This window comes from Haplochromis burtoni, unplaced genomic scaffold (genome assembly GCF_018398535.1).
Source record: "Haplochromis burtoni strain Fernald_Lab_line unplaced genomic scaffold, NCSU_Asbu1 Contig_130, whole genome shotgun sequence".
In the NCBI taxonomy this organism is placed as follows: Eukaryota; Metazoa; Chordata; class Actinopteri; order Cichliformes; family Cichlidae; genus Haplochromis; species Haplochromis burtoni.
In genome coordinates this window covers 39,365-53,660 of record NW_024582491.1, presented here as the reverse complement: position 1 = coordinate 53,660, position 14,296 = coordinate 39,365, and the positions used below count along the sequence as shown (strand labels likewise).

The window sequence follows — 14,296 nt, the reverse complement described above, 5'->3', positions numbered from 1 at the left end:
CTGCGACACAAAAAAGTTGTTCCGTGTTTTGTGCCTGTTCTCTCTAACACTACACGAGTTATGTATATATAAGGCTAATCACACATAGCATCTAAAGTGGCTTCCAGTAACGCACAATGTTTGATTTCCATTGTTTGGATCATAATAGCCATCGCTGCCGTTGGGTATGCGACAGGGAGACATGTGTACCACCCACTGTGAGGGCAAATACTCCAGTGGCTGCATTGTGCAGCAGGAATTCTTATTTGCAAACATTGCAAACAGATTACATCAATGGACCGATATAGAAAGACCCTGAATCACCCCTGAGTGACCAAGGCAGGCAAAAAAAGGAATAAACAACATGTTCCAAGAATCAAAAGGTCAGACAATTACATACAGCCAACAATATTGATTCCCTTCATTTTTCAAACAGAAGAAGTTGTTATGGGTATTTGTTTAATGAATATTCACAAACAATTTGAATTTGTTAAGAGAATATACACATTATCTATTAATTTTCCATAACAAGCCATGTGCATTTTACAATATGTAAAATGACTCATGTAAAATACACTTTTCTAGTGCTCAGCTCCACACAATTACAACCCCCATATATACATATATATATATATATATATATATATACACATAGCATATAAATAACTCATCTTCAGTGAGGCTGTGCAATATTAACTCCCAGTCTTATATAGCTGACAGCTTTCAAATACCTGTCAGTAAATGAGTTTAAATATTGCATTTATATTATGTCAGTACATTTATGGTATTTAAGCCTTTTCTTCTTCTTTTTTTGCACCATGTGAGTGAGTGTTGTCTGTTATGCTTGTATAATCACAATGACAAGTCATAAATTTACCATTTTGGTGGACATGAATAGTTGTTTAAAAACACCATACATTAGTCGTATGCAACAGGCACTTGTTAAGTCTCTCCCGAGTGGTTTCCACTCTTTTTTTTGCCAAAGAATGTTGCTAAGTAAAAAGAGAACTCCAAACAAACTTCTCCTCACACTGACCTGAATGTTAAGCAGGGAAATATAAAGCAGCTGACTGCAGGAATATAGCAAATATTCAACAGGTATATCTTTAGAAGACTTAAAGCAGCAATATCAGATTAATAAACACCCTGATACTCCTTTTTTCATAAACACCACAGCCTTAGGTCTCACATAGCACCAAGAGGACCCACGGTAGTCTTATAAAGACTAATAGATACTTGAGAAATGTTAATGCACCCAAAAATAAACTGGAAAAATGGCTCCATATTTCTGTGATATGCCATGAAATGGGAATAGTCTTTATCACTGGGCTTTCCCAGGACATGTCATGTATAACAATAGTATCAAAGAGGTGGAGAGATACAACGCGATACCATAATGGCTAAACAATAACAACGCCCAAAAAATGATGCACATTTCACCCTCATTTCCCTTCTTGCAAAGATAGATTGCACAAAAATTATTTATCATTGTTACAGAACTCTAAAATGACTGGAATACTTTTGAAGTGCATTGTTTCTGGGGAAACCAAATCATCAAGTAGTTCCCATGAATGACACTAGAAAAGCTGCTTATGTAAATGCTCTGAGTTTGGTGTGTGCATGTTAAAAGGCTACATGGGTACAAGCACACCTGTAAGCATCAGTTACTTTGGACCAAGCCGAAACAGATGATGTGGAATGTACAGTACACAAAGCTTTTAGAGAGAGACCTTCATCCTTCACTTGTAGTTCTACGACACACTTGTGTGGCCTGTACTGTTAACATGTTTTTTATTATTAGCATTTTCTAAAGAAGCTGAAGGAGGGCAAGGGGAGAGCAACACGCTTGTTACAGGAGTTTTATGCTTCTGTACTTTATGACTTGCCTCTGTTTCTGAACCTCCAGAGATCATGCAGCTGAATCTAAGCAGTAGCTGGCCTTCTGCAGACTGGCTGATTGTGGTGTGTGTGTCCCCTGATAACATCCAGGGAGACTGGCCTCTAGCCAGCTATGGGCAAACTCAACCCTGTCGTTTGATGTTGAGGGTTGGCTCCAGGCAGACCAAGCATTGTGTCCCAAAACAATGAACCCCAGACCCACTGAACTATAAACATGTCCCTTTGGGGGGCGTTTTCCTCAGTATTCTGTACAGGAGACACCCAAAGTCAGGAAACCTGACCCAGCTTTCCTAAATTTAGTTACTCTAAAGGCTCAAATGCTGCTGACTTGGCATCCAACATTGTCTGCCTTCTTGTCTAATAGGGTAATAATGAGTTTGGAATGTTGACCCAGGATCAAGTCTGAGATTTGGGGTTTATAATTAAGGAAATCTGTTGAAAATCCATTAAAACAATTATATTTTTTCTCATTAAAAAAAACTTACATTAATTTTATTTGCTGTTACATAAGTGTCAAACAATCTTGGTGTTTTGTTTCAGAATGTGGCCTAGCTAAACACACTCTCTTTTATCCGGATTATAGTCTAAACTATCCACATAACTCAAGCGTTTTTGAGCCCGAGCACCACCACCAGTCAGGGTTTTCGTGGGTTCAAGCTGAGCCAGGCTGCAGTACTCGCTCACCGCCAGCTGGGGTCGTTGGTGGGTCTCTGCAGCGTGTGTGAGAGGCCTTCCGGTTCCTCTTGCAGATCAGCTGACTGGTACTGCTGTCAGGAGCTCACGAACTGTACTGAATGGCAACTATGAACGCTGTCAAGCTATAGAAACACTATAAACACCTTTATTTTCACTAACAACTGTAACGTTTTAATACCCCGGTGAGTGAACAGCTAAAACGCTATCAAAAAGTACCTGAGTTGTTACCGTTAATAGCAAAGCTAGCGAAATGGCTAACGATAGCTAATCCCAGCTGGATGCTGCTTGACCTTAACCATGTTTTTGTTTTGCCAGCTGCGGTTTATGTAACATATTGCTTATTTTTTTTATTTACGGTATTGTAACGTTAGTTAGTAGTCAGGGAGTGAAGATATGGACTGTTGGTGAAAGAGAAACGTCAGCATGTAGTTGTCTTGAATGAATTGAATGAATTGTTGCTAGTGTAGCATCACTTGCTTAGTGGGGAACGGTGTCCCTGTAAGCAAACAGTCTTTTACTTGTAATCAGACAGACAGTGTTGTTTAACTAAATGCTGAGGCTAATAATATTAGAGAAAGCACTAGTCTAAGTCTGGATTTCCTTTCCAGCTTTCTCGAGCTGCACCAGTGCTGGAAACATGACAGAGTTTTGGTTGATCTCTGCACCGGGAGATAAGACCTGCCAGCAAACATGGGACAAAATGATGGCAGCCACCACGCGTACCAACAACCTCTCCACCAACCACAAGTTCAACATCCCAGACCTTAAGGTTAGTATGGGTTTATACACTTTTCAGGACAGTGTATAAACCCTGTGCTTGCCACACTGTCCTGCTGTTCCCTCCTGTGCTGCAGTGCAGAGCTGTTACACTGTAGTAATTCATAATGATTTACCCCATTCATTTCAAAAAGTCATTTAACAATCGTTTAACAATCAAAATCACTCACCTTCTGCATCCACTGTCAAGAATAAACCGATTCTGTGTATCGGAAGCAGTCTGTACACAGATCTGTTGCCTTCATGTTGAAGCAGCGGGTAGAGGAGTGTTTTATCCACAGAGCAGCTCTGCTTTTCTGAATTGGTCACTCTCCGTGCAGAAGGTGAAGTAACCCTGCTGACCTTGGTGCTACGCAGGGTTCTAATGTCCCACTGCTGCTGTTAGCAATGCACGAACGCCTCTGGACAAAGAGGCGCCGTCCAAAGCGCACAGGGGCCCCCTGGATGTCACTGTAGGTAGACTGAACCCCAGACGTCCCTGTTTAAACACAACCCTGCTGACACTGCTGAAAAAGACCCAAATCTCAGCACTGATAACTCAAAACATGTTTAATTTTTGTTTTTGTGTCCAAAAACAGGTTGGGACACTGGATGTCTTGGTCGGGCTGTCGGATGAACTGGCCAAATTAGATTCCTTTGTTGAAGGGTATGCAACCTGTTAATTTCTGATTTGAACCGAACATTATTTTTGTCATTAAAAAGTTATTTCCTGTTTATAATGGCTCTTACTATTGACCTATTAATGACAGTTGAACACAAAACCTGCATTCCCAGTCCTCTGCCACTCTGTAATCTTTCCTCTACTTTGTAACAATGAGGAATTTCACAGGGACCTGAGGCTAGTGGGCTCTGCAGTCTAAACTTGGCAACTTACAGTTGGGTGATACACCCGCAGCTCCTTCTGTAGTCATATTTATAGCAGATGACTTCACTCTCATGAGTATGTTTGACTGTAATCTCTAGTCTTTTGGAAACATTGACATCCAAAGCTCACACACAGCTCTTAGTGCCTGAGCTCTGATATGCTTCCTCTGCTGACTGTGGGAAAGGCCAACCTTGCAACACGGTTTCACTTGTTTGCCTACAGCCTCTCTTTAACCCAGTTCCTTTTTGAAGTTTCTGCACGCCATATCTGAAAAAGAAACTGCTAAATTCTTAATTTCTTTCAGTTAAAACGTTAAGTTGATTTTTGACACTTGATATTATAATAACATTGCAAAATAGATGGGTAAAAGTTGAACATTAGTGGCTGATGTACTTTCTTAGGAACTTTTAGCCATCAAATGTGACTTGGCTCTTGGTGTTTCCATGGCTTCATGGCTGCTCTGATGAGCCATGGAACAGCGTGGTTAAAAATCTTGAGGACTGAAAGTCTGCTGTTTTATAAATGACCTTGTCAGGAGATTATCTTTACACGAATATGTGAAACCCTTTGATGTGTGCGTCAGTTTGTGTTAAATCTGGTTGGGGGAAATCAGTTCCTGGGGGTCATGTGATGCTTAGTGCATGCAGTTTGTGTTGAGATGGCATTTTTGCTCTCTCCTGGGTGTTCACAGTGTGGTGAAGAAGGTGGCTCAGTACATGGCTGATGTGTTGGAGGACAGCCGGGACAAAGTGCAGGAGAACCTACTGGCTAATGGAGGTACGCTGATGGTTACAACACTCTCTGTTCGTATTATGTAAAAAAAAAAAAAAAGGAAAATATAACTGTATTTTTAATTGGGGTAATGCAAAGAATGGTTAGCTGCAGAATAATGATATTAACTTTAGGCTGCCGTGAGATAATAAGCAGGTAATAGTGTTGCTTTTACAGCTTTTGTTTTCTTTCCCTTTAGTTGATCTTGTCACCTACATTACAAGATTTCAATGGGATATGGCAAAATATCCCATAAAACAGTCCCTTAAAAACATCTCTGAAATCATCTCAAAGGTAGGTCTGTCATTTAGGTTAGAAACATAAAAAATAATATCCCTGAACATATCTTGATGCATGCTCTGTCATCCAGGTAAGTAAATCTCCAAAAGTTGATTCTGTTCATCTGGACGTAGCGTTTTGTGGGAGAAACGTTTCGTCACTCATCCAAGTGACTTCTTCAGTCTCAGCTGACTGCAGGTTTCCCCAACCTTATAAACAGTACATTTGCATAATGACTGGAACCAGCCCACTGAAGGAACAATGGGCTGGGAGGTCCTTCTTCAGTCAGCTGAGACCGAAGAAGTCAGTTGGATGAGTGACGAAACGTTTCTCCCACTGAAAACGCTACGTCCAGATGAACAGAATCAACTTTTGGAGATTCCTGAACTTACACTACCAGTCAAAAGTTTGGACACACCTTCTCATTTAATGTTTTTTCTTTATTTTCATGACTATTTACATTGTAGATTCTCACTGAAGGCATCAAACGTATAAATAATAACATATGGAATTATGTAGTAAACAAAAAAAGTGTGAAATAACTCAAAATATGTTTTTTTATTTTAGATTCTTCAAAATAGCCACCTTTTGCTTTGATTATTGCTTTGCACACTCTTGGCATTCTCTCGATGAGCTTCATGAGGTCGTCACCTGAAATGGTTTTCCAACAGTCTTGAAGGAGTTCTCAGAGATGCTGAGCACTTGTTGGCCCTTTTGCCTTCACTCTGCGGTCCATCTCATCCCAAACCATCTTGATTGGGTTTAGGTCAGCTGACTCTGGAGGCCAGGCCATCTGGCGCAGCACTCCATCACTCTCCTTTTTGGTCAAACAGCCCTTGCACCGCCTGGAGATGTGTTTAGGGTCACATATCCCCCAACAGTGTCACCAGAAAAGCACCCCCTGACTATCACACCGTTGGTGGGAACCATGCATGTAGAGACCTTTTCTGCATAGTACAAAGGCACGGCAGGTGGAACCAAAGATCTGAAATTTGGACTCATCAGGCCAAAGCACAGATATCCACTGGTCTAATGTCCATTCCTTGTGTTTCTTGGCTCAAACAAATCCCTTCTGCTTATTGGTTTTCCTCAGTAGTCGTTTCTATTTGGCCATATAGGCCTGATTCGTCTTCTCTGTACAGTTGATGTAGAGATGTGTCTGCTACTGGACCTCTGGCATTTATCTGGGCTCTAATCTGAGGTGCTGTTAACTTGCGGTTTCTGAGGCTGGTGACTCGGATTAATTTATCCTTAGCAGCAGAGGTGACTCTTGGTCTTCCTTTGGTCTTCATATGAGCCAGTTATATCGTGGTTCTTGATGGTTTTGGCAACTGCACTTGGGGACACATTCAAAGTTTTTGCAGTTTTCCAGACTGACTGACTTTCAGTTCTTAAAGTAATGATGGACTGTCATTTCTCTTTACTTAGCTGATTGGTTCTTGGCATAATATGAATTCCAGCAGTTGCCAAATAGGGCTGTCAGCTGTGTACCAACCTGACCTCTGCACAACACAAGTGTGTCACCCAATCCCATTAAGAAGACAAGAAATTCCACAAATTAACCCTGACAAGGCACAACTGTGATGTGAAAACTATTTCAGGTGACTACATCATGAAGCTCACTGAGAGGCCAAGAGTTTGCAGCGCTGTCATCAAAGCACAGAGTGGCTGGTTTGAGGAATCTAAAATATAAAACATATTTAGAGTTATTTATCAATTTTTCTTTGCTACATAATTCCACATATCTTGCTTGCATATATTTGATGTCTTTGGTGAGTATCTAAAATATAAAAAGTAGTAAAAAATAAAGAAAAAAATAGCAAATGAGCAGGTATGTCCAAACTTCTGACTGGTATGTATTGTTTTATTTTATTTTTTTTTAATTTTATATACTCATGAGTAGCTGCAGAGTTTAATAATATCTTCTCACTCATTTAATCCAGGTCCCTCACTGCAGTTATTTTATTCTGTGGTCTTTTGTTGTATTTTACTTTGTCTGTCATTAATATTTTTTGCCATGTTTTTTTTTTTTTTTTTTTTTTTTACAGCAAGTAACTCAGATTGACAATGACTTGAAGACCAGAGCATCAGCGTATAATAACCTAAAGGGAAACTTGCAGAACTTAGAAAGGAAGAATGCGTAAGTTACTCACATGGACAAAAGTGCACCTGTAACATTACATGAAGGCTGCAGTGCCGAGCTGGAACATCCTTTAGGATGACCGTTCGCTTCCTTTATTTTCCTCTACCTCATTATGGTTTACCTTGACCTTGTCTGTATACTCTGACTCCAAAAAGCTTTTATCAACAGCAGGACCCTCATATGAGTCTGTGTTGTTGTAATGCTATTGTGTGCCAACAGGGGGAGCCTGTTGACCAGGAGCCTGGCTGACATTGTCAAGAAGGATGATTTTGTACTTGATTCAGAGTACCTCATCACTTTGCTGGTTGTCGTACCAAAGTGAGTCAGCCCCAAGTAAACACAGCTATGTCCTGATTGATTTTGTATTGAATGAGAAGGAATATGAGCATTAATGAGTTCTGCGCTGTTTTGTTTGTTCAGGACGGGATACTCTGACTGGCAGAAAGCATATGAAACGCTTGCTGAGATGGTGGTCCCACGGTCTTCACAGTAAGTCATGTCATCCATGAAACAGATATTTTGTTAATGCCCTTATCAAGCATTTATTGTTTAAGTTGCTCTTTGTGACAATTTAATTTATTTTTGTTCATATTTCTGACCACAAGTATTTAGAGACTTAGTATGCGATTAATTTACATTATGAACTTCCTATTATTATATCACTAAAATAGTACCTGACCTTTCTTCTAGTCTGCTATTTGAAGACAGTGACAGTGGGCTGTTCAGTGTTACTCTGTTCAGGAAAGCTATTGATGACTTCAAACACAAAGCTAGAGAGAACAAGTAAGTGAATGGCATTGTGTTATTATAACCACCATTCTTCCCAGTGAATATAAACAGCTCTGTGTATATAAATTATATACGTGTCACATATCTAAGTGATTTTCTTACGTATGTAGATGTGTCTTGCATTATGTTCTCACAACTGATCTTCAGACATTTAAATATGTGAAGGATATAAGCTGGTGTCTCTACACATAAAAATCACTTTCTGGTTAAATGAAACTGGTTTTTGTGTCCTCTTCATGATGTTCATAGGTTCACGGTAAGAGACTTTCAGTACAATGAAGAGGAGATGAAGGCAGATAAAGAAGAGATGACACGGCTCTCCACAGATAAGAAGAAGCAGTTTGTAAGTTCTATAGTTTTTTTCCCCTCTAATGTCATGTATTTGTTCTATTTTGTGTTTGCTGTGCAAGTAATAGAAAAGTCAAAAGACCCAAATGGTTTGGGATGTTCTAGCCCATGAGGTGCTGTTCACAAATATGTAGTACTTATATGTTGAATTATTAGCCTACTGTGCTATTCTGTTTAATTTACTGTCGTCCATGTGGTTAAGAAAAAGGTTTGGATGCTCTGTGTGTGGTAGACTGAGCATCCAAACCTCAGTCTACCACACACTGAGGTAGATATATATTCTACCATATATCACACTAATTTGTATTTGTATTGTTTATACTTGTTTTCGCTGGATTGATAAATATTATTGTATGCATATACAATCTTTTTCTTTTTGTTAAGCCTGATAACTGTGTGGATTTCCCCCCACTGTGTTCTGTGGAAGAAAACTTGAGTGTGTGCTTGTATCGCAAACAACCAATTAAAGGCTGAAGCAGTTCACAGAAATTCAGTTATTGTGCAGCCAGCAGGGGTCAGAAAGTGCTGAGTGCACACGCACCCAAAGAAAGTTTGTCAGTGGCTACAGAACACACAGCTGTTTAGGAGAGAAAGAGGATCTGTCAGCAGGACTTTTATAAAGCACTTTCATTAAAAAAAACAGATATTTTGAAGCACTTACTGTGAATGAATTTAAGATTCATGACTCCGACACATAAAACTGATGGTTACTGTTGTTCATCTCTGTAGGGTCCACTTGTCCGGTGGCTGAAAGTGAACTTTAGTGAAGCCTTCATTGCATGGATTCACATTAAAGCACTACGAGTCTTTGTGGAATCTGTTTTAAGGTAGGCCTCTTGAATAAACATCGCAGTGCCAACTAAACCAACTATTACAAAGAGAAAAATAAAAGCTAAAACCTGACACTGCTTGCCTTGTTTTTTCCCCCACTGATGACCGTACTTGTAGTTTAAACATTTTAAGTCTGAAAGTGGAGTTGAACATGTTCTGGTTTGCAGATATGGGTTGCCTGTGAATTTTCAAGCCATGCTCCTGCAGCCAAACAAGAAGACCATGAAGAAGCTGAGGGAGGTGCTCAATGACCTTTACAAACATCTGGACAGCAGTGCAGCAGCTATCATTGATGTGAGTGCTTCAATAATCCTCAACACTGAGTAGGAAGGGAAAGTAGATGCTGCAATCTCTGCATCCATCCTTGTGTCAGGTTATAACAGCTGCTCCCTCTCATGGCAGGAGCTGGTTACTGCAGATGGGATATAGGTTAAGTTGTGCAGCATTGTTTCTGTTTGTGTAATGCATTTATAATGTGACAGTGGAAAAGAAGAAAAAAAATAAAAAAATTCTTCTTAAATATTTCAAATCTAAAGTTTCATTTGGTCAAACCTCGGAACAGGTAAGTAGCACATTTGGTGTAGCTGCGTCGGTTCCATTCCATGTATTTTTTTTCCAAGCATTTGGATTGTGAGGGCAAATTGGATTTGGTGTAAAGTTTCATTATATGACACACACACACAGATATTGCATTGGCTGCTCACACCCACTAATATCCTGCTTCTTGTGTTTTCTCTCCAGTCTGCAATGGACATCCCAGGCCTGAACCTGAGCCAGCAGGAATATTATCCTTACGTCTACTACAAAATCGACTGCAACCTGCTGGATTTCAAAGTTTAACACTTTAACTGATCGTTTGTCTTTCTGAGTGTCTATTAAGTTATGTTTTTTCTTCATCGGTCAAACCTCCGCCTCCTCCCACTCTCTCTCTCCCCTCCCTCGTCAGCTGCTTGAATGACAGAGCTGCATGTTCATTCCTTGTGGTGAAAAGGCTTCAACCACTTTTACAACCAAGTCAAAAAAAACCAACAACTTTTGAAATGTTTTTGTTTACAGTTTTTATTTTAAAGGCACGCTGATAATTAGCTTTTTCTCAACGTGAAATCAATTAAGGAAAATGTACTGGGGAGCTAAACGTATTTACTGTGTCATTCCATGTGTGCTGGTGTGAAGTGATTGCCATCTTCTGTAGCTGTGTTCAGAGATTTGTGTTTACATTTGGGCGATTTCATCATTGTAGCCACGGCCACCACATCTGGTATGTGTTTCTGAGATTCTGCACACGTTGTGAAACACAAATGACTGTATGTTGTCGTCTCATGTTGTGTATTTACTGTAAAACAAAAGAAATCTATATCTGAGTATTGTGTAAGCCATTGATTGAATAAATGTGATGGAGACCACAGCATTTCAAGTGATAGAGACAGAAATTACAGGGATGGTCCAGGGATGGACAGACACACCAGATGACACCGGGATTGCGGTAAGGGTTTATACCATGTTTTTGGAATCTCTCCCATTGACTTTATGATTGAGGTTCGAAGAATTCCAAGGAAAGTATCCCCTTCCAATTTCATACATTGGTGGGAATATGGAATTTGGAATCTGAATTCCATTCTTACTCTACCTGAAAATCTTGTACTGGGACGAGGTTACAATCCTCAGCCAATCACTGATTGTTACAACCCGTCTAGGGGCCAGGTCCTAGCATGAATGAGGCACTTGCTGCCCCCAAGACCCAAACAGCCACAGACAACAATCGCTTGTCATTACACGCTGTTTATTTACAAAGTAGTGAGGAAAGCAACAAGACATGAGGGGTGAAAGGAAAAGTCGTCTACAAAACTGTATATGGTTGCACTCTGTGCCCATTCATCCTTAATACCATATTGTGTGAAAAGCACTGACTGTACGTACAGATGGATGGCACAACTCAACTTCATCACACTGTACAAAATATCAAGCGCAGCCATCATTTTCTTGTAACTGAATCCATAGTCTGCACAGCAGTCGTCACGTAATGGAGCAAATCATACTACTACATACTGGAGTATGATTACAATGAACCCAATAGAATTCTATTTGAACACTTCATCCCATTGTCTTGCTCCTCACCTTAAGCCTCATCCTCTAAACTGAAATTTAAGGCTCTAACATACAAAAACACTGGTAAACATGCTCCTTTATTCACAATATTGTCGCAATTACCAGCAGATTAGACACGTGGCACTTTTCCCTCCAACAACGGCTCAATATAAGCTTTACATTATGTCAACTGATGTTAGTCTGAAGTGTTTTTCCCCGTGGTAAACAATTTGATTATATTCTCACATTGTATGAGTTTATTCACCAAGTTTCAATAATGACATTAACAGCAGCTAAAACAGTGCTTTCAAAAAGTACATGGGGCAATCCAGATGTTTTAGTTTTATTGTAGTCATTTAATCCATGTTAGTTACAAATATAACACACATGATTAGTTCACTACCAGGCCTCTGGAGAACTTCAAGACATGTTGAGAAGGTAATTTATCCACTTAAATCAGCTGTGATGGCTCAAGGACACATCTAAAACCTGCAGGGACACGGGCCCTCGTGGACTGGGATTGGGGACCCCTGTTCTAGAGCAATCAGCCCTTTTGTTGACTTTAGGCCAACTTGATAAAGCCGGTTCCTTTAGGCAACCTATAATACTGTCTGTGGACCCAGATATTATGGCCTAGAAAATTTGCAAGAATGTCCATCACATTATCTTTCAGGGTTAGGACTGTAGACAGTGTGGATACATGCCTTCTCAACTTGGTTGAGGACAGTGTCTCTCGATGCTTGGCTCCACATTCCCTTGTAATCTGTCTGGTGGGACCCGATCCTCTTAAGTGGGTCTCCCCTTCAGGTCTGGAGAAGAAAAAGGGATTTTTATCAGGCACACCACAGGCCTGCCAACGTGCAACCAAGGCTTCCATTGAGGAAAGCGTCCCAGGCATTAAAAGGATAGGACCTTTCCTATTCCTTTTTCCTCTTATATGAATGTGCTCAAAATGTTTTTGCTCAAACTGAAAATCCTACTTGCCAAATCCAAATAAACTCCCAAAGTGTCACATAGACTGAATGCAGTCATTGGCATTTTTGATACCTTACCGTCTCTCCTGTGGTTAAACAGGATTACTTCACAAAGAGTCAAATTGGCCAGCTTGGACCGGTTCTTCTTATTGGGATCATTGTTAATTTTGTTTTGGTATTCCTTTTCTGTACTTATCAAGATGCACATGTATGCTTCTCTCTTTTAGAGTCTGTAGAGGATGGGATGAGACACACACGTCCCATTTCATCTCATAAAGACCTCTGCTTCTGTCCAGATTCTTAAGAAATTCCTTGTTGTCCAAATCTAACATTTTGCTTTGTGCTCAAAAATAATTGCAATCTTCTTGAGGCTATGCCCCAATTTTAAAGGCAGCGATGGAGTTTTGTAGATGTTTTTGTCTTCATCGAAGCCATCTTAAATGGGGATTCATCATAATCTTCTTTGTTTAAAAAAAATAAAAAAATAAATTGTTTTTGTTTTCTTTGTTTTCTTTTTTCTTCTGTTATCGTTTTTGAATTTTGTTTCCTTTGGTGTTATTTTCTGTAATTTTGAAGTTAAAATATTATAAATAGACTTTTTTTTAAAAAAAAACAAAACGAAACACTCAAAGGGGGAAACCCGATCCAGGCACGGGTCCGCCCCGCTGCAGTTCTTGGTCAAGTGATCCAGTGGGCCCACTCCACAAAGTTCTCCTGTCACCTTGGTAAGAACCGCACCTGCCCATTTATACAACACTTCTTCTGGTGGCCATCTCTGGCTTGAGACGTCCAGGAGTTTGTGTCTGCTTGTCCCAACTGTGCACAGAAAAAGGTGTCCAACTCCCCGCCAGCTGGTCTCCTCAGACCACTACCTGTTCCCTGGAAGCCCTGGTCACACATCGCACTGGATTTAATAACTGGACTGCCACCATCTTCAGGTAATTCTGTCATTCTCACCACTGTTGATTGCTTCTCAAATCCTGCCCACTGCCTTGGAGAATGCGAAGCTGTTGACCAACCACGTGTTCCGCCTACATGGCATCCCAAAGACATTGTGTGTGACAGGGGTCCACAGTTCTCGTTGCGGGTGTGGAAGGAATTCTGCTCGGTATTGGGAGCCCAAGTCTTTCCTCTGGATTTCACCCTCATACAAACAGACAGACTGAAAGGACCAATCAGGAGCTGGAGGCGATGCTCCGTGTGTTGTCCTCAAATCAGTCCCAGTGGGGCTCTCAACTGGCGTGGGTGGAGTATGCACACAACTCGATGCCATCCTCAGCCACGGGCCTATCAACCTCCTCTTCTTTCCATCTCTCACGAGGTTCCTTTCACCCAGCACCATGTCCGTCGCTGCTGGTGTATGTGGAGAGCCACTTGAGCAGCCATCCTCCAGACCAGGGAGCAAAACAAAACAATGGCCGACTGTTACAGGATTGCTGCTCCACCCTTCGCTCCAGCTCAGAAAGCCTGGTTATCCACTGCTAACACGGAGTCAAAGAAGCTGGCTCCTCGCTTCAATGGGCCGTTCTGCATTGACACTGTGATTAATTCTGTGACGGTTGGGTTGAAATTGCCTGCTAAGAGTCATAACGTGTTCCATATCTCCCAGCTGAAACCTGTCTGGTCGAGTCCAGCCCTGCCTGGGGCATAATCACACGCATCTGCAGCTGATCAGCCTCATCTTTGGGAGCTACTTATCAGAGTAACTGAGCTCCCATCGACGCTGCACCAAGCACTGCCACTTGTTTAATCAGCTCATTTTAACCTCTACAGTCTTTTCTTTTTACTTTAGTAAACTCTTAAAATTCAACAGACAGCTGGTGCTTAGAATTTCTGGACAGGCTGGAGTCTTCATGATCA

At 40.8% G+C, this 14,296-nt stretch overlaps 1 protein-coding gene across 1 annotated transcript; it reads left to right on the top strand.

The window, feature by feature from the left end:
* The first annotated feature begins 2,589 nt into the window (after positions 1-2,589).
* On the top strand, positions 2,590-10,785 carry LOC121811797 (V-type proton ATPase subunit C 1-A-like). Its single transcript, XM_042224172.1, has 13 exons — positions 2,590-2,756; positions 3,183-3,343; positions 3,930-3,997; positions 4,908-4,993; positions 5,187-5,281; positions 7,315-7,406; positions 7,629-7,727; positions 7,830-7,898; positions 8,100-8,192; positions 8,448-8,541; positions 9,276-9,373; positions 9,545-9,671; positions 10,119-10,785. Exons 2-13 carry the CDS (start codon positions 3,212-3,214, stop codon positions 10,215-10,217), a joined length of 1,152 nt encoding a protein of 383 aa, XP_042080106.1. The 5' UTR covers positions 2,590-2,756; positions 3,183-3,211; the 3' UTR covers positions 10,218-10,785.
* Positions 10,786-14,296: the final 3,511 nt, after the last annotated feature.